This window comes from Ochotona princeps, chromosome 12 (genome assembly GCF_030435755.1).
Source record: "Ochotona princeps isolate mOchPri1 chromosome 12, mOchPri1.hap1, whole genome shotgun sequence".
Lineage (NCBI taxonomy): Eukaryota > Metazoa > Chordata > Mammalia > Lagomorpha > Ochotonidae > Ochotona > Ochotona princeps.
The window spans coordinates 68,585,397-68,611,125 of NC_080843.1; the positions used below are offsets into that span (position 1 = coordinate 68,585,397).

At 43.4% G+C, this 25,729-nt stretch overlaps 1 protein-coding gene across 1 annotated transcript; it reads left to right on the forward strand.

Annotated features, from left to right (window-relative positions):
* The first annotated feature begins 1,510 nt into the window (after positions 1–1,510).
* LOC101518436 (zinc finger MYM-type protein 5) lies at positions 1,511–23,711 on the forward strand. Its single transcript, XM_058670994.1, has 6 exons — positions 1,511–1,926; positions 2,077–2,260; positions 14,909–15,191; positions 15,698–15,863; positions 17,506–17,718; positions 22,728–23,711. The coding sequence occupies exons 1-6, from the start codon at positions 1,513–1,515 to the stop codon at positions 23,484–23,486; spliced, it is 2,019 nt and encodes a 672-aa protein (XP_058526977.1). The 5' UTR covers positions 1,511–1,512; the 3' UTR covers positions 23,487–23,711.
* The last annotated feature ends 2,018 nt before the right edge of the window (positions 23,712–25,729 follow it).

The window sequence follows — 25,729 nt, forward strand, 5'->3', positions numbered from 1 at the left end:
TATTTGAGCCATCCTCTCTTGCCAGCCACTGTGTCTTAATAAGAAGGTGGATCGCAAGTGGAGAGACTGGACTTGAATGGTGGCTCAAACCCCTGACCCTCACCCGCCTAGAGGGTCTTTTCATACAATATCAATTTTCCTACCAACTATACCGATCTTCGCATCTGCTTCTGAGTGTTGTGTAGGGCACATGTCTGGCGCAGTGACTGGGATGCTGCTTGGGATGCGTGGGTCCGGAGCGCCTGGTTTGCACCCTGCTGTGCCTCGGATTCCAGCTTTGCTGATGCAGACCTGGGAGGTGGAGGCACCAGCTCAGGTGAGAGCCACAGTGTGTGCCTGCATCCCCGTTCGGGCCTGGTGTGTCTCCAGCTGTGGTGGGCATCTGCGGAGTGAACCCGCAGGTGGTAACTGCTTTCTTTCTGTGTCTGTCTTTCAATAAAATGCTAAAAAGTAGCACAATAATACTTTGATTTTTTTTAAAGCATGCACACATTAACTGTTTACATTTTTAGGTTTCTTAAATACTGTGCCTGGTGGATCCTTTCAAACATTATACATGAATGTATGGTAAGTACATAAAAATATTGCATTGATAAGAGTGATGGTGAATTTAGCACCTAGGTAACAGCATTGTGAGCGGCAAGTTAAGCCAGCACTTGGGGTCCCTGCTTCACTGGCTTAACTGAGGCTTGGGGTCCCTGCTTCACTGGCTTAACTAAGGCTTAAGCTTCTCTTTCCTCATCTATCAAGTTGGAGTAAATTAAAGCATTAAAGTAAATGCTATAAATTGAATAGTTTTTTTTTGTTTTTTTGTTTTGTTTTGTTTTGTTTTTTAAAGGGGAGGAAGGGAGAGTCACCAAAGGTTTGAGGAAGGGTCTTGGGATTTTTTTTTTTTTTTAAAGATTTATTCATTTTATTACAGCCAGATATATACAGAGGAGGAGAGACAGAGAGGAAGATCTTCCGTCCGATGATTCACTCCCCAAGTGAGCCGCAACGGGCCGATGCGTGCCGATCCGAAGCCGGGAACCTGGAACCTCTTCTGGGTCTCCCACGCGGGTCCAGGGTCCCAATGCATTGGGCCGTCCTCAACTGCTTTCCCAGGCCACAAGCAGGGAGCTGGATGGGAAGTGGAGCTGCCGGGATTAGAACCGGCGCCCATATGGGATCCCAGGGCTTTCAAGGCGAGGACTTTAGCCGCTAAGCCACGCCGCCGGGCCCGGTTTTTTGTTTTTTTTTTTTTTTTAAGTACTATTAGAGATCACATAATTTTCATCACTCTTTAAAGAAGTTTAAAAGATTGAGGAGTATCAGTGTTTTCTCTGAAAGTTAACTAATAAATTACATTCAAATTTTTAAAGCTTATTTATTTCTTTGTAGTAAAATAGCAAAAAACTGTATACTAGAACATTTTTTTCTTTTCTCTGCCTCTTACAGGTTTCCTCTGGGTTGGATAAATCCTTGGTGAGAGGATTCAGATCAACTGAACAGACTCCTGGCATTGGCTCGGCCATGGCATCCCGTCTCCTGGACGTAGGAAACTCATTTGGTGACTCAGCTAATTCTTTAATTAGCAGATGCTCATCAGTGGAAGATGAAGATGATGATGTTGTATTTGTTGAATCTGTACAACCTCCCTCAATTTCTGCTGCAGCAGTAGCTGATGAAAGAGACTTTATATTTACATCATCCAAAAATGAGAATCCACAAGAAAATTATTCCATCAATGTTCCTTCCTCAAGAAATTTTGCCTCTGTAAAGGGAAATATTTGTGAGACAATTGTTATTGATGATGAAGAGGACTTACTAGAAACAGCTGGAGGGAAAGAGAAGCAGTCTTGCAATTTTATTGAGTGGGGTATTCCTGGAGCTAAAAACAGAACCCAAGATTCGGATTTCTCCTCTTCCAGACTTTCAAGAAGTAAGGTAAATGCAGGAATGGGTGATAGTGCTGGCACTGCAGAAGCGACTCTGTTCCATCTGACCTAATGTTACTGCCTTAGAAACAGGTGTATGGTCTGTGAATCCTGGGCGAGATGCAAACTTAATGATTCCCCGTATGTCACATCACTCTAGAACACCAACTTGGGCGATGTCTCTGACGGACTGCAGTCAAGTCATTTCGGTGTTAATATACAAACATTCACCCCGGCTTTAACTTCACAGACCAAGACTGGAGTAGGACCTTTTAATCCTGGTAGAGTGAATGTGGCAGGAGATGTGTTTCAGAAGGGGGAGTCTGCCTCTCACCATAACCCTGGTAAGCAGTAAGTGAAATCATTTCCCTTTTGTCTCAAGAAAACATGAGTATTTTCCGTACTCCTCACTTTTATTTATATGTGAAATATTTAATAGCCCTTGCTATTCCTATTAAGAGAGAATATTTTATTTAATAAAACCTTGTCTACATGGTCTCCAAAATTTGGGGAATTTATTTTGCCCAGTGATTTGCATCTAGCGTTTTTTTTTCATTGGAAACGCCCAAAGCTATTCTCAGTAGCCTTGCTTACCTTGTCTATGCTAATGTTAACATTATGAAATTAAAGGATATCCCTTGAATACAAATGTGAAAATCATTGAATTTTATTTCATACATAAATAGGTAGCTTGATATTTTCAAATTTCTCTTCTTCTATAAAGAAGAAGTTACAGAGGGTAAGGGGGAGGGAGACAGAATTTTCCATCTGCTGATTCACTGCCCAAATAGCCATCATGGCCTGAGCTGAACTGGTCCCCCAGTCTTCATGTGGGTGCAGGAGCCCAGGGTCTGGGGCCATCTTCCATTTCTTTCCCTGGCTACTGACAGGGAACTGGGTCAGAAGTGTAGCACCTGGGACTTGAACCAGTGACCATACCGGATGCTGGGGCTGCGAGTAGAGGATTAGCCCATTATGACACTTCACTGGCTCTAACTTTTGCTTTCTAAAGATTTACTTTTGGGGGGCTCTGGTGCAGTGGCCTAGCAGCTAAAGTCCCCACCTTTCACGCACCAGGATCCCATATGGTCGCCGGTTCTGATCCCGGCAGCTCCACTTTCCATCTAGCTCCCTGCTTGTGGCCTAGAACAGCAGTGGAGGACGGCCCAATGCCTTGGGACCCTGCACCCGCATGGGAGACCCGAAAGAAGCTCCTGGCTCCTGCTTCAGATTGGCGCAGCACCGACCGTTGCAACCACTTGGGGAGTGAACCATCAGATGGAAGATCTTCCTCTTTGTCTTCTCCTCCTCTCTGTATATCTGGCTTTCTAATTAAAAAAAAAAAATACGTCTTAAAAAAAAAAGATTTACTTTTGGATTGTTTGCCTGATTTTGGTATTAAGACAGCAATTTGGGCCCGGCGGCGTGGCCTAGCGGCTAAAGTCCTCGCCTTGAAAGCCCCGGGATCCCATATGGGCGCCGGTTCTAATCCCGGCAGCTCCACTTCCCATCCAGCTCCCTGCTTGTGGCCTGGGAAAGCAGTTGAGGACGGCCCAATGCATTGGGACACTGCACCCGCGTGGGAGACCTGGAAGAGGTTCCTGGTTCCCGGCTTCGGACCGGCGCGCATCGGCCCGTTGCGGCTCACTTGGGGAGTGAATCATCGGACGGAAGATCTTCCTCTCTGTCTCTCCTCCTCTGTGTATATCTGGCTGTAATAAAATGAATAAATCTTTAAAAAAAAAAAAAAAAAAAGACAGCAATTTATTGCTTGATTTTAAAATTGGAAATTTTTGCCTTAAAATCACAGAACTGTATTTTAAAACTTTATGTGGATAGTCTTGTTCTGGTAAATTATAGCAAGTAAAATATTAGTAGTTCCCTCTTGCAGCTTTCTCATGACTTCAGTGTGATTTTGAGGTTGCTTTTTGTTTTTGCTGTTAAACCATTACATGGATAGAGCTTTAAACCCCTGCTTGGGATTCCACATCTTCTATCATAGTACGTGCGATTGACTTCAGCCTCCGCTTCTGACTGCTTCCTACTGCTATGCCTGGGAGGCAACAGATAACAGCCCTGGGACTTGGACTCCTGCTCCCCACTTTGGAACATCAAGTCAAGTTTAGGGATCCTGATTTTGGGCTCCTGGTCCTACCATGGCTGTTTTTGGCATTTCGGTGTAAACCATCAGGTGGAAGATAAAAGATATTTATCTCTCCCTCTTCTTCTTCTTTTTTTTAAAGATTTATTTATTTTTATTGGAAAGTCAGATATACAAGCAGGAGGAAAGACAAAGAGGAATAAGATCTTCCATCCATTGACTCACACCCCAAGTGGCTGCAACAGCCAATGCTGTGCCAACCCAAAGCCAGGAGCCTGGAACCCCTTCCAGGTCTCCCATGCAGGTGCTGAATCCCAAGCCTTTGAGCTGTCCTCGCTGCTTTCCCAGGCCACAGCAGGAAGCTGGATGGGAAGTGGGGCTTCTGGGATTAGAACTGGCTCCCACATGCGATTTCGGCTTGTTCAAGGTGAGGACTTAAGCCATTAGACTACTGCATCGGGCGCTATCTCACTCTCTCTCCTAAAAGCGTGATCACATTAAAGCTTAAACAAAATGATGATTTTTTTTTTTTAAAGATTTTATTATTATTGGAAAGCCGGATATACAGAGAGGAGGAGAGACAGAGAGGAAGATCTTCCATCCGATGTTTTCACTCCCCAAGTGAGCCGCAACGGGCCGGTGCGCGTCGATCCGATGCCGGGAACCAGGAACCTCTTCTGGGTCTCCCACGTGGGTGCAGTGTCCCAAAGCTTTGGGCCGTCCTCGACTGCTTTCCCAGGCCACAAGCAGGGAGCTGGATGGGAAGTGGAGCTGCCGGGATTAGAACCGGCGCCCATATGGGATCCCGGGGCTTTCAAGGCGAGGACTTTAGCCGCTAGGCCACGCTGCCGGGCCCAAAATGATGATTTTTTAAAAAAAAGACTTACTTATTTGTATTGGAAAGTCAGATATACAGAGAAGAGGAAAGACAGAGGAGAAAGATCTTCTGTCTGCTGGTTCACTCCCCAAGCAGCCATAATGACCAAAACTGAGCCTATCCAAAGCCTCTTGTGCGCCAGGAGCTTCTTCCAGGGCTCCCAGGCAGGTGCAGTGTCCTAAGATTTTGGGTCTTTCACTGCTCTCCCAGGCAGCAAGCAGAGAGCTGGTTCAGAAGTGGAGCAGCCAGGACATGGTTTGCCACCCATATCTGATCCCGGCGCTTGTAAGGCAAGAATTAACCAATTAAGCCGTTGAACTAAGCCCTCTTTGTTTTTGTTTTAAGATTTATTTTTATTGGAAAGGCAGATTTATGGAGTTACAGAGAGGAAAATATCTTCCATCAGTTGGTTCACTTCCCAGATGGCCATAATGGCCAGAGCTCAGCTGGTCAAAGGCCAGGAGCCTGTGCTGAGACTCCCACACAGGTGCAGGGTGCCAAGGCCTTGGTCCCTGCTTTCCCAGGCTGCAAGCAGGGACTGGATTGGAAGTGCAACAGTCAGGACACATATGGGATGCTTGGAAAGGTGAAATATTAGCCTGTTGAGCCATGCGTTCCCCCACTTCTAAGATTTTTTTTAAAATATAATTTTAGAACTTTTTTTATATACGGTTTGGTGTCCATTTATTTTATTTAATCCAAATATTAGTATTTTGCATTATTTTAAAAGCGTAAGATTTTTAAAAGTGTAAGATTTTTTTAAAGCATTCCCGTGGTTTTTAATTTTTAGAAACTCTATACAGTAAATAGCTAACTTTTTTGTTATTTCCAGGAAGTGCTTCTCAGTGTTTGTATTCTCAAGGTTCCCTGTAAAAAGTCCAAATATTATTTGTTTGTTTACATCTATAGATGATAACTATATTAGCGAATCTTGGGAAGGTTGTGTTCATCAGTTCAGCTGTTGCTTGGGACCCACGTTCCATTGGGGTGTGGAGGACTGAGGCCCCTGCCATTCTGCTTCCTGCAGTGTGTAGGGAAGAGGCGGCTTACCTGGGTCCCTGCCACACACAGGGAAACCCTGGAGGACTTCCTGGCTCCTGGCTTCAGGCTGGCCCTGTGTTGGCTACTAAGAGTCTTTTAGGAAGACTCTGCTCTCTTTCTGTTCTTCTGCCTTTTCAATAAATAAAAAATGAAGAAATATTTATAAAAATTAAGCTTTAATGAATGTTCAAAGCATGTATTGTATAGGGATTATCCATTGCGATTACATGAAGAACATATTTACCGAAAAATAGCTTTTCAAAAACTAAAGATACTAAATCCTTTTTCATAGTTTTTAATGCATTTTAAAATGTTGGTGGTGAATAATCTTGAACTGAAAAATTAAAATACAGCAGGTGAAAAACTACCAGTTTCTGTACAGTTTTTACATGACTTAGAACACTTGCCAAAATTATAAAATCTGGCCTTACGTAGATCTATGACTGGAGAAGGTAGCACTATTTTACGAGTCTGTTTAAGAAGTTATGAGTAATCTTTTGAGTAGCAACAAAATTACACGGTATTTAAGAAGTTTTAGAAAGTACAGTGTTAAACATGCAGTTGTAGAGACTTTTGTAGTTGATTGAAAGCCCATTTGAATGGATTTCTTACCTTTGTCTGCTTCAGTAACATGGAACACTGATTATTTGGCAAATACTAGCCCGCTTACTTCTCCACACCTTCCAAACGTCCATAGTACGTTGGCAGAAATTGTGCTTTCTGCGCGTGCGCTCTCGGTGCCAGCCACGGGCGATGGGGCGTGAGCCAACAGAGCAGCTCTGCACGCTCCTCCCGGCTCTCCAATAAATACATGAGGCTTAGAACATGATCCTTTTAACCATTTCCTGAATTTTAGTTACTTGTTGTTTGTTTCTAAGTGTTGTTCTTATGTGCTTACATAAGCATGAATTTCATGAACCTCTTAAAGCATTTTTATACTCTACAAAATATTTATACATTTTTAAGATCATCCCTACGTATGGGTTACTTTATATATTTATAAAAAATATGTAGCATGTAATGAAACAAATAAATTCCTGGATGGAAGGAAGACTGACAGCCTTGCTTCTATTTCTCTTACACTCTACTTGCAAGACCTTTTTTTTTTTTTAAAGATTTATTTATTTTATTACAAAGTCAGATATACACAGAGGAGGAGAGACAGAGAGGAAGATCTTCCATCTGATGATTCACTCCCCAAGTGAGCCGCAACGGCTGGTGCTGTGCCGATCCGATGCCGGGAACCAGGAACCTCTTCCGGGTCTCCCACGCGGGTGCAGGGTCCCAAAGCATTGGGCCGTCCTCGACTGCTTTCCCAGGCCACAAGCAGGGAGCTGGATGGGAAGTGGAGCTGCCGGTACTAGAACCGGCGCCCATATGGGATCCCCGTGCGTTCAAGGCGAGGACTTTAGCCGCTAGGCCACGCCACCAGGGCCCCAAGACCTTTGTTAATGATACAGAATGAACAAACAGATTTTTCTCTACAACTATCCTGACTGGCCAAGGCCGGACATCATGAAACCAGAAGCCAGGAATTCAGTCCAGCTCTCCGCTGTGGGTTGCAGGATTCCAGTCACTTGAACAGTCACTGCTGCCTCCCAGGGTCTTCATTAGGGACTAAGCTGGAAATGTGTGTCAGCCCATTGACTTGGATGAGCGACTTCCGTGTCTTGACTGCCAGGTTAAACACCAGCTCCATGAGTAGATGCTTTTCCATATGAAAATTTAGTGTAAATAGAAACATAACTTTAAGCAATATTCTGTACTAGGTACTATTCTGCCAGTTTCACTCAGATTATGGATAAAGTTCTGTTACCACAAGTATTTGAAAAATAGTTTTGGGGCCCAGCCTTGTAGCCTAGTGGCTAAAGTCCTCGCATTGAACACACCGGGATCCCATATGGGCGCCAGTTCTAATCCCGGCAGCCCCACTTCCCATCCAGCTCCCTGCTTGTGGCCTGGGAAAGCAGTCAAGGACAGCCCAAAGCCTTGGGACCCTGCACCCATGTGGGAGACCCGGAAGAGGTTCCTGGTTCCCTGCTCCAGATCTGCGCAGCACCGGCCGTTGCTTTCACTTGGGGAGTGAATCATCGGACTGAAGATGTTCCTCTCTGTATATCTGACTTTGTTATTAAAAATAAAAATAAATCTTAAAAAAAAAAAGAAAGAAAAATAGTTTTGTGGCCTGGCACCATAATCTAATGATTAAATCCTCACCTTGCGCGCCCAGGATCCTACCTGAGCACTGTTCGGTCCCGGCAGCTCCACTTCCCTTCCAGCCCTCTGCTTGTGGCCTGGGAAAGCAACAAAGCATGGCCCAAAGCCTTTGGACCCTATACCTATGTGGGAAACCCAGAAGAAACTCCTGGCTCCTTGACTTAGCTTTCGACATTGCGGCCACTTGGGCAGTGAACCAGCGGATGGAAGATCTTTGTCTCTTCTTCTCTGTGTAAGTCTGCCTTTCCAATGAAGACAAATAAATGATTTTTTTTTTTTTTTGAGATTTGCTTTTATTGGAAAGACAGTTCAGATTTATAGAGAAAAGGAGTCCCCGAGACCTTTCCATCCGCTGGCTCATTCCTGAAATGGCCTCAAGAGACAGTGGTGAGGTGATCCGAAGCCGGGAGCTTCTTCCGGGTCTCCCAAATAGATGCAAAGTTCCAAGGCTTTGGGGCATCCTCGACTGCTTTCCCAGGCCACAGCAGGGAGCTGGAAGGGAAATGGAGCAGCTGGGATACAAACAGGTGCTTGCAAGTTAAGGATTTTTAATTGAGCTATCGTGCTGGGTTCTAATCTTAACACTTGAAGTGACACCTGTTTTTCTTCATTTAGTGATATAAAAAAAGATTTCTTTTACATAGTTGCTAGGACCATCAGTTCCTTGGGGATAGATCAGATGGCATATATCACTGCTCACAAAAGTGAAATTCTTTCATATAAAGTCAAGATTTTCTAGTATTCAAAAAAAAAGGCTAGGATTTTTAGATGTGAGATATTTAGATCGAGGTGAGTTATATTTAAATCAGATTTCATCGAGTGAAATGTGACTTACCCTAAAGTACATGTAAGGGATTCATTATAATATATGCAAGCAATATTTTTGTTTACAGTGGACTTTCAATTCACTTAATTCATTAACTTTCAGGGTAAACTAGTTCAGTGAATGCTTTCTACTCAGTACATACCTTATATAAATTGTAAAAAAAAAAAAGTTGGCAAAATACCTAAACTTAATTGTTGTTATATCTGTATTCTGTTTTTATTGTAACTTAAATATTTCTGGCCACAATGCTTATTCTGGGTAGTCAAAGACAAATAATGTAAAGTACCTGTTGAAAGACATCGTGGAACTCCACATGCAGTACAGAAAATAATCAAAGTTCAAAGGTGTTTGGTGCAATGGTCAGCATGCCTTTCATAGCAGATGAAACCACTGTCTAGCAATATAACTTACTTACACTGACTCTTCAAATGGCTGCCATAGCCAGAACGGAGCCCGTCTGAAGCCACAGACCAGGAGGTTCTTCCAGGTCTCACACTTAGTGCAGGAACTCAAGGGCTTGGACCATTCTCCGCTGCTTTAGGAGACACATTAACAGAAACTTGGATCAAAAGTGGAGGAATGGGCCCAGCACGGTAACTTAGTGCCTAAATCCTCACTTTGCGTGCACCAGCATCCTATGTGCGTTCCGGTTTGTATCCCTGCAGCTCCACTTCTCATCCAGCTCCCTGCTTGTGGTCTGGGAAAGCAATCGAGGACGGCCCAAAGCTGTGGGACCCTGCACCCACGTGGGAGACCTGGAAGAGGTTCCTGGTTCCCGGCTTCGGATCGGCGCGCACCAGCCCGTTGCGGCTCACTTGGGGAGTGAATCATCTGACGGAAGATCTTCCCCTCTGTCTCTCCTCCTCTGTGTATATCTGACCTTGTAATAAAATAAATAATTAAAAAAATAATAATTCAGTCCATATAATCTTCTGAAATATTCACTCATGCTTTCATCAGTTGTCCCATCTACAATTAAAATGTACAGACTCTTTTTTTTAAAAAGGTTTATTTTTATTGGAGAGGCAGATATACAGAGACGAGGAGAGACAGAGAGGAAGATCTTCTGTCTGATGGTTCACTCCCCAAGTAGCTGCAATGGCCAGAGCTGAGCCGATCCAAAGCCAGGAACTTCCTCCAGGTCTCCCATGTGGGTGCAGGGTCCCAAGGCTTTGGGCCGTCCTCGACTGCTTTCCCAGGCCACAAGCAGGGAGCTGGATGGGAAGTGGAGCAGCCGGGATTAGAACCAGCGCCCATATGGGATCCCGGCACGTTCAATGCGAGGACTTTAGCCGCTAGGCCTCGCCGCCGGACCCTGGACTGAATTATATAAAGCCAGTGGTGTGACAGATACAAAAGAGTGTATAGGATGTGAGATGCTGGATGAAATTAACATAATTAATGGCCTAGAAATAAAAGAGAGAAAGAGCATAGAGCACAACTGATAGTTCTCTAATGGAGAAGGATAAGCTACAGATTCAGGAACATTTTCAGGCCATGTGTTTAGCTTAAAAATTAAGAAGACTACCATATCCCATATTTGTGAACTTACGTTTGATAGCAGCTCTGGGTCCTGGCCACCTTTCGGCTAATGCAGACCCTGGGAGCAGCAGGCACAGTGCATGTAGCTGGATTCCTGCTACTCACGTGGAACACTTGGATTGGTATCCAAGTCTTTTTTTTTTTTAATATTTATTTATTATTATTGGAGAGTCAGATCTGCACAGATAAGGAAAGATAAAGATCTTCCATCCACTGGCTCACTCCCCAACTGGCCACAGTTGCAGGAGCTTCCTGGTCTCCCACACTGTCGCAGGGTCCCAAGGCTTTTGGCCATCCTCTATTGCTTTCCCAGGCCACAAGCAAGGAGCTGGATGGGAAGTGGAGCAGCCAGGACATGAACCTACACCCAGATGGGATTCCAGCACATGCAGGACCAGGACTTTAGCCACTAGGCTACCATGCCAGGCCCTCCTGACTCCTGGTTTATGCTAATTTTCTACATGAACTATTGCAGATATTTGAGTTATGAACCAATAAATACCACTTTACTATCTCATGTAAAAAAACCCAATGAATGTATATATAAATCCCAATCAGAACAAACTAAAGATCTGTGCAGAAATCATGGCAGTTGGAAGCCATCCAAATGTCTGTGAACGATAAAATGAAGTAGTCAACAGCAGTGAAAAAGGGTAATATATGTACACTGTGGGTAGACCCTGCAGACAGCATTGAGTTAAGGAAGAGTACATGATGATTCCACGTGTGTAATGTTGGAAGTGAGAAAAACTAGGGACAGACCTCTTGCAAGAGGTTCAGCTCCCACTTGCGGTGTTGGCATCCCGTATAAGGTGCAAGTTCTCATCCACTCAGTTTCCAATCTAGTTTCCTGCTCGTGTTTCTAGAAAAAGCAGAGGATCACCTGAGTGACTGAATAGCAGGTTCTACTAATAGTTCTAGTAATAGTAATAGTTCTAAAGTGGATCTTGGGAATTAACTTTTTTTTTTCTTGAATCTATTTGAAAGTCAGAGATAGAAAGTTCACGCCCTGTAACAACGAGGTTGAGCCTAGATAAATCTGGGAACCCGAAACTCAATTCGGGTCTCCCACGTGGTGGCAGAGATCCCAGAACTGAGATTTCCTGCTGCCTCCAGATGTTGCATGATACTGAATCAGACAGCCCAGACACTTCCGGGTAGGAGTTGGCATCGTATTATTGTATCAAACTCCTTTTCTGGGGTGTATGTCTCTCCTCTCTGTAAATCTGACTCTCCGATAAGAATAAATAAACATTATAATTTCAACCCAGAAGAAGCTCCTGGCTCCTGGCTTCAGTTTGGCTCAGCTCTGACCATTGCTGCCACTTCCTCTATGTCTTTCCTCTAAATCTTAAAAATAAATAAATTAATTAATTAATTAATTAAGATATTTAATGTGGAGACATTAATAACGTCATAAACATTTTAACAGCTTTAAAATTAGTAAAAATGCTTCAAGTAAAAAGAGGAAATATCTGCTGTATTGTCTGTGGACCAAAGCTAATATGGGAAAATATATAGATTTCTAAAACTATACATTATACATATATTAAACATTCCCTCTTTTTAAGTGTGAATAGGTCCATGAAGCTGTGAAATGCTTATAGATCTTCTGTATTAATAGCAATGGCAGATTTTATATACATTTTCTGTCTTCTGCTATTTATTAAATACAGTTTTGTACAATGATACAAAGAAAGTTCAATCATAGAATCTAACTTTCTGTTTACCTTGTGGATGAATGTATGCGTTTTGTTTTCTCTGGGGGTAGTTGTTTTCATTGAAAAGCAGGATTTATGCAGAGAAGGAGAGACAGAAAGAAACCTTTTTCCACTGGTTCATGCCCAAATGGCTTCAGTGTCCTGAGTTAAGTTCATCTGAAGCCAGGAGCCAGGAGCTTCTTATGATCCCCCACGTGGGTGCAAGGTCCCAAGGTTTGGGTCAACTCTACTGTGTTTTAATGCCACAGGCAAGGAGCTGGATGGGAAGTAGAGTAGCTGGGACAAAAACTGGTGCCCATATGGGATCCCAGTGTGTGCAAAGCAAGGGTTTAGCCACTGAGCCATCACGCCAGGCCCACTTTTTATTTTCTTTCAAATAATTTTGTATTCTTCTGGAATGGTTCCAAAGAAGGAAGAAAGGGATTTTTTTTGTTTGGTTGCTTTGTGTGTGTGTGTGTGTTTAAGATTTATTTTTATCGGAATGTCAGATCGGATTACGGAGAGAAGAAGAAACAGAGAGAAAGTTCTTCCATCCTCTGGCTCACTCCCCAAATGGCTGCATTGGCCAGAGTTAAGCTGATCTGAAGGTATGAGCCAGGAATTCCTTCTGGTCAGCCATGCAGATGCAAGGTGCCAATGCTTTGGGCCATCCTCTACTGCCTATCCGTGCCACAAACTGGAAGCAGGGTGGGAATTGCATCAGCCAGGACACAGTGGGATCCTGGTATTTACAAAGTGAGGATTCAACCATTGAGGTATTGCACTGGGCGCAAAGATACGCATTTATTAAACACTCTTTCTGAATACTTGCTGAGAAAATAAATTTACTTAAATGTACTTGAACATGTTCCAACATGCATTCAGGAGAATTAAAAAAGTATTTTTTGTCATTTGTTTTTATTTTGCCTAAAAATAATCTGAAGATTAGAAGTAGTAGCTGGTAATTCAGTAATACATATAATTAAATGTTCAATGTTTTAGCGCAGATGGTATGGTATCAGGTCTTTGAGTTACTGACAGAACAAGGCCCCTTGGTAAAGATAAAAGCTATTGTGGAAAGATGACAAAATAATTCTGTACCTTAGGCCTTGTTTCTGAGAGCTCCTCCATCCTGAGACTTGGTTAGAAGTATACGCAAGATTCCTACATGATCTCCCATGCGCTGTGCCTATGCATGCTACTGTTCTTTCCATTTTGAAGCTAACACTATAGCAGTAGATAAGGATTGTACATTTTAGATCAGTGTCTGTAATGTTAAATTTTCATTGACTGGGGTTGGTTGTAGAACAATTTAAAGTGTAAATGTCTAAAGTTTCTAGAATATACTAATGTCTACAGCCTTTTTAAATAAACTTTTTTTAAAGATTTATTAATTTTTTATTGGAACGTTAGATTTACAGAGAGAACAGGTGGAGAGAAAGATCTGTCCACTGGTTCACTCTCCAAGTGGTGCCACAGCTGGAGCTGAGCCAATCTGAAGCTGGAAGCCAGGAGTTTCTTCCAGATCTCCAATATGGGCTCAGGGTCCCAGGGCTTTAGGCCGTCCTCCACTGCTCTCCCAGGCCACAAGCAGGGAGCTGGATGGGAAGCAGGGCCGCTGGAACAGGAACAGATACCCATATGGGATCCAGGCATGTGCCAGGCGAGGATTCAGCCACTACGCTACCGTGCTGTGGCCCTCTGCAATCTTTTTGAAACACAAGCCACAAGTATATAAAAATGGTGAACTGAGGCACTGGATGCTGGTTCAAGTCCTGGGTGCACCACTTTTGATCACGCTCCTTGCCAGCGGCATGGGATAAGCAGTGGATGATTGTCCAAGCATCTGGACCTCCAGCACCTTTGTGGCAGTTCCAGCATCCTGACTGGGGTAGTGACCATTTAAGGAGTACAGTAGCAGATCAAGGATCTCTCTCTCTCTCACCTCCCTTCCTAAATAAACAAACTTTTAAAGTATCAGTTGTTGAGACTCGGGGATGGGTAGATGTGAGTAAGCTATGGGTGTCAGACATTGAACTAATCGGCTTGATGGGTGTATGTGGGTTAGTATGTAATTTTTTTAACTTTTCTACTTTTTTTCTTTGTAGTATTGTGAGGGAGATGTTCGGAAAATGAATATCATATATAAACTGGTAGGCTGTCAGTAGCTAAGCTTTTACTGCAGTTATGATTTATACACATTTGCTTTATTCTGTAATGGTATCAATATTTTTCTCTTAGGAATAAAAACAATGGCTAATATTGTTCCAGTGTTTTCTGTGTTCCAGGCAGTGCTTTACAATCCGTATTGCTTCGTTTATTCCTCTTAACACCAATAAGCTAGGCGTAATTAGGCATAGCTGCCCATTTTATACCTGAGGTAAACAGGAAATGGAATATGGTATACTTGTGCTGTCTGGGAAACTTGGAGACACATGTTGAACCTGTTGAGTTTGGCTTTGCACAGTTTCCGAAGCTGCCGTCTTGTTGTTGGTATAATGGTGTGTTGAGTCGTTTCAGATACACCTGGGGTTGGGATCATTCCTCAAGGCTCTCTGAGCTTAACCATGCTGAAAATAGCCAAGTGCCTTGCTGATCTCTTAACTCTTAAATGAAAAGTTAAAAACTATTTTTCTGTTATATTTTTGAGTTGCTCCATGACATTTTCTTGTGTGTTTCATTTTTAAGATTCATGGATCTCCCAATCAGCCTCATTTCCATGTAATCAGAAACAGCCAGGGCTGGATTCTTTATCACCATTGGCCTTACTTCCTAAGCAGAATTTCCTGCCGTCAGCCCAACAACTTAACACACCAGCTAAAATTATCTGTGCAAACTGCAAAATTGCTTTGCAGAAGGGACAGACAGCTTACCAACGAAAAGGATCAGCGCACCTCTTTTGCTCTACCACCTGCCTTTCATCCTTCTCTCACAAACCATGTCGAAAGACACGAAAAGTTATGTGTAAAAAGTAAGCAGTACCTTTCAACATTTCTGCCTGTGGTCAAGTGTTAGCAGCATAAATACATGTTCTTCACCGTAACTGGGAACCGGGAAAGTTCATGAGTAGAATTGTTACAGATATGTCTTGAAGTATTTGAGCTTAAGTTATCAGAATAGGAGCTGTTGACTCACTGATACTCGTCATGGCATGAAAACAGACCACTGGTGTGGGAGTCGGTAGCCCCTTGTACAACACTGCTTTTACTTCCCTACAGCCTTTCCTATCGTGTATCTTAGCTGCCAGCATTTTAAGAGATATAGCAGAGTCCTTGTGCTAGAAAAGATTTTTACTTCTGAATTTTTACATAGTAAGTAGGAATTTGTGGCAGTGAAGCCGGAAGTAGATTTTGCTTCATTCAAACTATAGTTGGTTACTATGATTAGATATTAAGGAAGTGAAAAAATGTAGATCATTGTTCTTAAACTGACTTAAAATTCAGTTACTAAAAACAATGTATGCTACTTATGTTTCAGAAATGGACCTACGACGAACGCTGCTATTGTTATTCCCGTGGAATCAAGCCAATGCTTTGGAGAATTTTCTGGTCCATCCTCTTCGTCCCCCTATGAAGATGGCCAAGATCCCAGAAAAGGAGCTTTTAATAAGTCCAGATGTACAATCTGTAGTAAATTAACAGAGGTCTGGATTCGTGTCTATGTTATTACTATGTACACTAATGGATAATTTTAAGTTCAAATATCTAAGTCTACATAATACAAGTGTCCAGAATCGATTTAAATTTTGGCTTTCGAAGGAATGCTCAAATATGGTAATAGGGTTTTTTTTTTTAAGATTGATTTATTGGCCCGGCGGTGTGGCCTAGCGGCTAAAGTCCTCGCCTTGAACGCACCTGGATTCCAAAAGGCCGCCGGTTCTAATCCTGGCAGCCCCACTTCCCATCCAGCTCCCCGCTTGTGGCCTGGGAAAGCACTCGAGGATGGCACAAAGATTTGGAACCCTGCACCTGCGTGGGAGACCTGGAAGAGGTTCCAGGTTCCTGGCTTTGGATCGGCGCAGCACCGGCTGTTGCACTCACTTGGGGAGTGAATCATCGGACAGATCTTCCTCTCTGTATATCTGACTTTGTAATAAGGATAAATAAATCTTTTTAAAAAAAGATTTATTTATTTATTTGAAAGCATAGTTACAAACAAAGAGAGCTTCCATCAACTGCTTCACTCCGTAAATGACCACAGTGGCTAGAGCTGGGCCAATCCAACGCCAATAAGCTGAAGTTTCTTCCAGGTCTCCCACATGGATTTAGGAGCCCAAGCACTTGGGCCATCTGCTGCTGCTCTCCCAGGCACACTAGCAGGGAACTGGACAGAAGTGGAGCTGCCAGGACTTGAAACTGGTGCCCTCATGGGATGTCGGCTCCATAGGAGACTGCCTTAGCTACTCTGCCACAGTGTTGGCAGTAGTTCTAAGGTATGTTTAGATCTTAATAGTAATGCTAAATTAAAATGTGATTTCAGGCAGGATATAATAGAAACAACAAATCCTGAAGAGAATGAATGTAAGCTGTTGGCTGAATTTGATGATATTATAGTCTTTCCAGTTGCTGCAAGAGGGAGAAACAGGAATACAGTCAGTCCTTACTTTCCACAGTTCGTGTGACCTAGATTTTACACCGGTTACCCCCAGAGCCTTACCAGTCATGATTTTATCTTAGTTATCACATGGAAAATCTCTTTTATTGTGGATACACACATACCATTCTGGGTAATACTGACTTCTTTGGAGTCCCACCAATCTTCAAGGGCATTACGTTTTATTTTATTTTATGTCATTTGAAAGAGAGGCTTACAAGAATAGGGAACAAAGAAGATCTTCCATCCACTGGTTCACTTCCCAAATACATGACTGCTCTGACCAGGGCTGGGCCAGGCTAAAGCCAGAGCCTGAAGTTCCAAGAGGGCCTTCTGCCTGAATAGCAGGGGGCCAACCATTGGCCCATTTGCTGCTTTCCCAGGATATTACCAGGGGGCTGGATGAGGAGTGAAACAGCCAGCAACTGACTTGCTCTCCTAGGAGATGCTGATGTCGCAGGTGACAGCTAAGCCCACTGTATCAGCTCCAGAGAATGAACTGCGAGACTACAAATTTCCGCTTCATTTCTTTTAAATAGTTCATAACAGAACTACCAGTTCATTTCTTCTGTTCTTAAATGTGTTTTGTCCATTGAGATGTTATAGGGAATCCTTGCTTCTTGTACAGAGCAGTTACTGCCTGCTTTACTCATCTGGTTCATTTAGCTAGTAAGTTCTGATTTTCATTCTAGATTCGCCATGAAGTCAGCGTTAATAATATAACGCATAAGCTGTGCAGCAATGATTGTTTTAATAAGTACAGACTGGCCAATGGTCTCCTGATGAACTGCTGTGAGCAGTGTGGAGAGTATTTGCCCAGGAAAGCTTCTGGAACCAGCATCCTAAGTATCCGAGATCAGCAGAAAAGATTTTGCAGCCAAAGTTGTGTTAACGAATACCAACAGGTAATTATTTTTAATGACCTTGAATTAACGGAGTACACAATAGCCTTACCCTGTAGACTTGCCAAAATGTCTTGGGACCTTGTTCAGTTAGTTCCATTTTGTCATTCTGTCGTTTAGCCAGCTTGTCTGTTGCTGTAAATAATTTTAGTTGTGAATGTTTACTCTTGGCACAAGTTATGAATTTTTCTTTACCCTTTTGCACTCCCACTAGCAGCCTGATAGTTCTGATTTTGGTGTTGTGCTGCAATGATGCTCATTGTGGTTTCAGTGTATGTCCCTGGTAACTAATATTTCATCATTCAAAAAATTTGCATTTTCAAATTGTTGGCCCACTTGTAAAACTACAGTTTAATATTTAGTTGCAGAAATTCTTGTTATGTTCTGGATACATATCTTTTGCAAATAAATGTATTTAGAAGGTTTTTTCTTAGAATTCCTTTTCTCAATGTTTTTTGAAAACGCAAAATTTTTAATTTTGAAAGTTGTATTTCATTGCTTGCTTTTTTTAAAAAATTTGTTTGAGAAACATAACTTTGATCTGTCAGTCCACTCCTCAGATGTTTTCCACAGGTGAGACTAGGACAAAGGCTGGCAGTGGAGTCTAGGTTTCTCCAGGGGGCTTTAAGGAAGCCATTCATTACGGGCTAAGAGAGCTAACTTGGGAATCCAACCCACGACTCCACTGCACCACAATTGTGTCTTAGCTACTAGGCTAGAAATCTGCACCTATTTGGTTCTTTTCGAATGTTTGGTTCAGAGGCACATTGATGAGAAGAGACCTTGCATCGGGTAGTGCATACCTCAAATGCCTGCAACAGTAAACAGCCAGGGCAGAGCCAGGAGAAACCAGGATCCTGGACCTGCATCCGGGTATGGAAAGAATCCGTCACATGCCCAGGCATGTTAGCAGAAGGCTGAGTGAGGGATGCTGCAGAGACTTGATCCCAACCTCTGTGGTAGGCCATGCTGGTATCCCAGTTGGTTCTTTTTTTTTTTTTTTTTCTTTTTTTTAAGATTTTTTTTTTTTTTCTTTTTTTTAAGATTTTTTTTTTTTTTCTTTTTTTTGGAAAGGCAGATATAGAGAGGAAGATCTTCCGTCCGATGGTTCACTCCCCAAGTGTCCGCAGTGCCTGGAGCTGAGCCATTCCGAAGCCAGGAGCTCTTGCGGGTCTCCCACGTGGGTGCAGGGCCCCAAGGCTTTGGGCCGTCCTCCACTGCTTTCCCAGGCCACAAGCAGGGAGCTGGATGGGAAGTGGAGCTGCCGGGATTAGAACTGGCAGCCATATGGGATGACGGCACATGCAAGGCGAGGACTTTAACTGCTACGTTATCGTGTCGGGCCCCCAATTGGTTCTTAATCCCCTGCATCCATAACACCTACTCTAAGGCTCATGTTCTCTTTTTCTTTTGTTTTTATTGGAAAGGCAGATATACAGAGCAAAAGAGAGACAGAGAGAAAGATCTGCCATCCACTGGTTCACTCCCCAGGTCTCTGCAACATATGGAGCTAAGCCAATCCAAAGCTGGAATCCAGAAGTGTATTCTGGGTTTCCCACACAGGTACAGGGTCACAAGACTTTGGTCCTCCTCTGTTGTGGAGCTGGTTTGGAAATGAAGCAGTGGGGACGTGAACCAGCACCCATGTGGGATCCCATCAGAAGTGGAATTGTGAGCGGTCCAGACTCACCAGGCACTGATGAAGCGGGCTCATAGCCCAGGCAGTGGTTTAATCTGGGTCACAGCCTTGACCGCATTGTCACAGATTTTAAAATCATCTACCAATTGTGATGAATAAAGTGGTAACCAATACCTGAATTAAGAGATTTCTCCATGTTTCTTGTGTATTTGCCTAGGCAGACACACAAATTGCGGAGATTGCTACAGAAATTTCATCTTGGGCCCCACACGGTAGCCTAGCAGCTAAAGTTCTCACCTTGAACACGCCAGGATCCTATATGGGCCCTGATTCTAACCCTGGCGGCCCCACTTCCCATCCAGCTCCCTGCTTGTAACCTGGGAAAGCAGTGGAGGACGGCCCAAAGTCTTGGGACCCTGCACCAGCGCAGGAGACCCTGAAGAAGCTCCAGGCTCCTGGCTTCAGATTGGCTCAGTTCCAGCCACAGCGGCTGCCTGGGGAGTGAATGAGTGGAGAGAAGACTTTCCTCTCTGTCTCTTCTCCTCTCTTTGTATCTCACTTTCTTTCTTTTTTTTTTTTTTTTTTTAAAGATTTATTCATTTTTATTACAGCCAGATATACACAGAGGAGGAGAGACAGAGAGGAAGATCTTCCGTCCGATGATTCACTCCCCAAGTGAGCCGCAACGGGCCGATGCACGCCGATCCGAAGCTGGGAACCAGGAACCTCTTCCGGGTCTCCCACATGGGTGCAGTGTCCCAAGGCCTTGGGCCGTCCTCCACTGCTTTCCCAGGCCACAAGCAGGGAGCTGGGTGGGAAGTGGAGCTGCCGGTACTAGAACCGGCGCCCATATGGGATCCCGGGGCGTTCAAGGCGAGGACTGTAGCCACTAGGCCACACCGCTGGGCCCTGTATCTCACTTTCTAATAAAAATAATTTATTTAAAAAAATAAATTTCATCTTTGCTGTTAAATTTCAAAGTTTTTCTTAGCTTGTTTATTTGAAGGGAGGAGTAACAAATTCAGCTGTTCCATGCCCTGGTTTAATACCCACAACAGCCAGTGTTGAGGCGGACTGAAACCAGATTTTGGAATTCAGTCCCCGTCTTTGACACAGGTGGCAAGAGCCCAGGTACTTGGGCCATCGTTTCCTGTCTGCCCATACACACAGAGCACAGGAATAGGAAGGATTAAGTCATTCAGATTTAATTAACATCCCTGCAATTCAGCACAAACTTCAAATACCTTCATCACTACAAAATAAATTCCATACCTATTAATAATTACTCCCCATTTCTTCTCTCCAATCCTTACTACAGAAAGTTGTAGGCAGCTGTTGATCCGCCTCTGTGAATTTGCCCAGTCTGAGTGTTTCACATAATTAGAACCTTTGTAAATTCCTGTATCACCGTTTTCAAGATTTCGTCTCGGGGCCAGCACGGTGGCACTGCAGGATGGTCCTCTCTGGCACCAGCATCCCGTGTGGGCTCTGGTTCATGTCCCAGCTGCCCCACTTCCCTTCCAGCCTCAGATCAGCTGAGCTCTAATTGTGAAGCCATTTCAGGAGTGAACAAGCAAATGAAATATCCTTCTCTGCCTCTCCTCTCTCTGTAAAATCTGCCTTTCAAATAATAGATAAATCTTTAAAAATAAAGTAATCTCAGTATAACATGGTTCATACATCCATTTATCCCGCTGTTCTGGACATTGTATAATTTCAACCTTTTGGGCCATTATTAGTAATGTTACAATGAACATTTTTATATAAGTTTCTGTGTGGATATGTGTTTTAATTCCTCTGGAGTATATATTCCTCTTTGAGTGGAATACATTGACATACTGTGGTATGTCCTTGTTTTGATTTTTTTTTTTTAAGATTTACTTTTATTATAAAGGCGGATATACAGAGAGGAGGAGAGATAGAGAGGAATACCTTCTGTCCGATGGTTCACTCCCCTAGCGGCCGCAATGGCTGGAGCTGAGCCCATCCAAAGCCAGGAACTTCTTCTGGGTCTCCCACACAGGTGCAGGGTCCCAAGGCTTTGGGCCATCCTCAGCTGCTTTCCCAGGCCACAAGCAGGGAGCTGGATGGGAAGCAGGGCTACCGGGATTAGAACCGGTGCCCATATGGGTTCCTGGTGCGTGCAAGGCGAGGACTTTAACCACTAGACTATCGCGCCGGGCCCTGATTTATTTTTTTCAAAGTGTATTTACTTTGAGAGGCAGAGTGACAGACCTTCCATCCCCTAGTTTGGTCCTCCAATGCTTTCTGCAGCCAGGTCTGGGCTGGAGTAAAGCCAAGAGCCAGCACTTCCATCTGAGTCTTCCAGGTGGGTGACGGTGACCCACGTCCTTGGGCTCCCTCACTGCCGTCCCAGGAGGGCAGAGGGAAAGAGGAGGAGCTGGGCCATCCACATCCTGATTGAGGATGTGGCATCCACAGCCAGAGCGTCACGCTTGTCCTGGTTGTCATGCTTGCTCCTCACTTGTTTCTGCTTGCTGACTGATGATTGTCTCTCTGTGTGTCCGTTGAGTATATATGCCTTTTAATGTTCCTCTGTTTACCTGAAAGGCAAAGAGAGGGCCCGGCAGCATGGCCTAACGGCTAAAGTCCTCGCCTTGAACGCCCCGGGATCCCATATGGGCGCCGGTTCTAATCCCGGCAGCTCCACTTCCCATCCAGCTCCCTGTTTGTGGCCTGGAAAAGCAGCTGAGGATGGCCCAAAGCCTTGGGACCCTGCACCCACGTGGGAGACCTGGAAGAGGTTCCTGGTTCCTGGCTTTGGATCAGTACAGCACCGGCCCGTTACAGCTCACTTGGGGAGTGAATCATGAGATGGAAGATCTTCCTCTCTGTATATCTGACTTTGTAATAAAAATAAATAAATCTTAAAAAAAAAGAAAGAAAGAAAGGCAAAGAGAGAAAGGGGCAGGATCTTGTACCGATTATTTCATTTCACAGATACCCATGATAACCATAGCTGGACCCAGTTAGGAGTCGAGCCTTGAAGCTCAGGGCCAGCACAGGTTAAGCTGCTGCTTAGAATGTGCCCCTTGCAGCCATCTGGGAAGTGAACCAGCAGATGGAAGACCTCTATCTCTTCCTTTCTCCATAAAATTTTCAAATAAATAAATGAATTTCAGGAAAAAAAAAAGCTTTGAATTTCCTGTTGGATGTCAGGGAGTCCAGTATTTGAGCCATGGTTTGTTGCTTCCCTAGGTGTTCATTAACAGAAAACTAGAAGTTGAGACTCAAACTCAGGCACTCTAAGTAATATGACAATATTTTAACCATTATGCAACCAGCTACCCCATGTGGATTTTTTTTTTAGCAATCACAAAATGAAATTGTAATCTATCTTATTTTTCCGCAGATGATGGAAACAAAACTGAAACTGTTCTCAGCATCAGAAAACAGAAAAAGGAATGCTGTTAGAGATGAAGAAGAAGAGGGAAATTCATATGGATCTTCAAATATGCTTATGGTAGAATCAGAGGAAATCAAAGCAGAGAAAAGGGAAAAGACTTGTGAGCCACAGGCCTCCGTGGCGAGCAGCACAGGCCCGTTCCTGATCACGCCCAATGTGACTCCATCCTCCCTGTTAACCAACTTGGATAGAATTCAGGAGCAGCTGCAAGAGGAAAGGCTGGAAGACTCGGTCACAGCAGGCTTGCTTTGTGCAGACCCGGGTACGTGGCCTAGAGTTTTAAGTGTTAAACAACGAGATACTCTTGTTGAAAATGATCCGCCTCAAGTAAGAAATTTTAACTTTCCAAAAGATAATACAGGGAGGAGGTTTTCAGAAAATTACTATACACGAATTCTTCCAAATGGCGAGAGAACCACTAGATCCTGGTTACTCTATTCAACCTCAAAGGATTCTGTGTTTTGTCTACATTGCAAACTCTTTGGGGAAGGAAAAAATAGGCTGAGAAATGAACATGGATGCAAGGACTGGCAGCATTTATCACATATTCTGAGCAAACATGAAGAGAGCGAGGTGCACATCAATAATAGTGTGAAGTATTCACAGTTAAAATCTGACTTGAAAAAAGGTAAGCCTGTTGCAGCTCGGGAACCCAGCTTATGCGGAGATGAAACAGATGACAGTGTGCTGCTGGTGTATATGTAAACATACTTGATTTCTGATGACAAACATGGAGAAAAAGATTGTATGATGACAGTAAATATCGCGAGCTATTCAGAAAGACTTGGAACATTTCAATAACAGTACACTTAAAAGCGAGTCCTTAGTAAAGACTATTCCAGATCACTGGTCAATATTGCAGAATGTACCAAAGGCAGCTTTTCTCTGTCACTTCATGCCTTTTAATTTTGAGGAAAAAAAAGAAAAAAAGAAAGCGGCTGCGGCTTCCCTCCCACTGTGGCTTCAGGAGCCAGGGATTGGCCAGGCTCTAGCCAGGAACCTGAGTCTGCACCTGGGCCTCCTGCACTTTAACCTGGAGCCAGAAGAGGGGCCGGGATCTCAGGCCAGCACATGCCACAATATCTGTCCCATACCTTGTGAAAAATGGACATTTCAAAACTGGCATTTGGTGGATTTGAAACAGGAAGGAATGACATACCAATCTGAATAGGACATTTAGGTAAACAAGGCTACTCAACATTATCAAGAGAAGGCAGTTCAAGGACAGAAATGGGATCTGAACATAAAGATTTTTGCTCTTAAACCAAATACTTGAGGTTTCTTTTGTGCTTTTTACAAAGCAGCATTGCTATACTAAACAAGGTAGTTAATTTGCATTTGGTGGTTTTAATATTTTTGTTTTAATTTATAAGTGTTTTAGCTCTTATTGTATGAGAACTATAGTGATAATATATTCATATTTTTATGTTGGTACAAATATAATAAATATTTAAATAAAAAACATGTTAACTTAGCCTTCGAGTATTACGGATTTTTTTTAACAGCTCACCACCACCACCCATAGAAGGAGGATACATGTTTGAAATTGCAACCACCAACATGTGCATAAGCTGAATGGGGTGACAGACTGTGCCAGACCCTGTACTGGAAAAAAACACACACAGAATCAGGTCTGGGATCACCTCAGATGAAGTTTCTTTGGGGATCCCTCTAACTGAACTGTTGATCTCAGAACCCCAACCATGAAGAGAAGAGCAGGTTCCACGGTCTGCCCATGGAGTGCAGGTGTCAAAGCTGAGCCTCCTCAGAGGTTCAGACGGAGCAGTGGACAGCATATCCAGGTGCACATGGAGGATATGGCAGTCCATCAGACCCTGCAGAGGAGACCTAGTGCCACAATGCAGGAAGGAGGACAGAACAAATTGATCATCTACCCCAGCTATATGCTGGCAGTGAAGATCTGGGCAGATGGAGACTAAGGGGCACTATGACAGCCAATGGATTCTGGAGAGATTTTATTGTGCTTGGAATGGCGAGATTGGCAGCAATTCAGAAGTGTTGAACTATCAAAACCACTTGAGCATTGTCCTTGGAGCATGCCCCAGGTCTGGGACCTTGGGATGGGGTGGGAGGTTGGGTGGGGCTTCTTCCTTTATCTTCCAAATACACAAAGAAAAAAACAAGTGAGAGAAAGAGAGAAAATGTGGAAACAATGGTCTTACCCACTTTCCCGTAGCCCTTGACCATTTGTGCCCTAATCAACTATGTAAAGATTATTAAAAGAAAATAATAATTAAAAAATATTTTTGGAGGCCTAGCGCAATATGCTAGTGGTTAAAGTCCTTGTCTTGCATGCACCAGGATCCCATATAGACGCCAGGTCTAGTCCCAGCTGTTCACTTCTATTTAACTCCCTGCTTGTGGCCTGGGAAAGCAGTTGAAGCTGGCCTTACCCTATTCTGCCATTTTGATTCTCCCTATGTTACAATATTAATTTCTTTCCTTTTCAGTGTTCTTTTTTTAAATTGTTTCTGTTTTCTATTTTTTTTAGCTTTCTACTGCCAAACCAGAAATCAAATCCTTTTTTATATTATTTTGATTTTTTTTCATTTTTTTATTATATTTTTAACAATCTTTACATAATTAAGGTAAAAAGGTTCAAGGGCTATAGGAAAGTGGGTAAGACTATTATTCCCATATTGTTTCCTTCATGTATCTGAGGTAAAGGGGGATATTGAGGGAGAAGCCCCACCCAGTTTCCCACCCACCCCAGGTCCCGGATGTGGGACATGCTCTGAGGTTCTTCCTCAAGTGGTTTTGATAGTTCACCAGTTATGAATTGCTGCCAATGTCGCCACTCCAAGCACAATGAGGTCATTAAAAATCCACTGATTGACATAGTCCATCATAGAGTCTCCATTTGCCCAGTATTTCGCTGCCAACATATAGCTGAGATGGTTGATTGACTTGTTCTGTCCTCTGTCTTT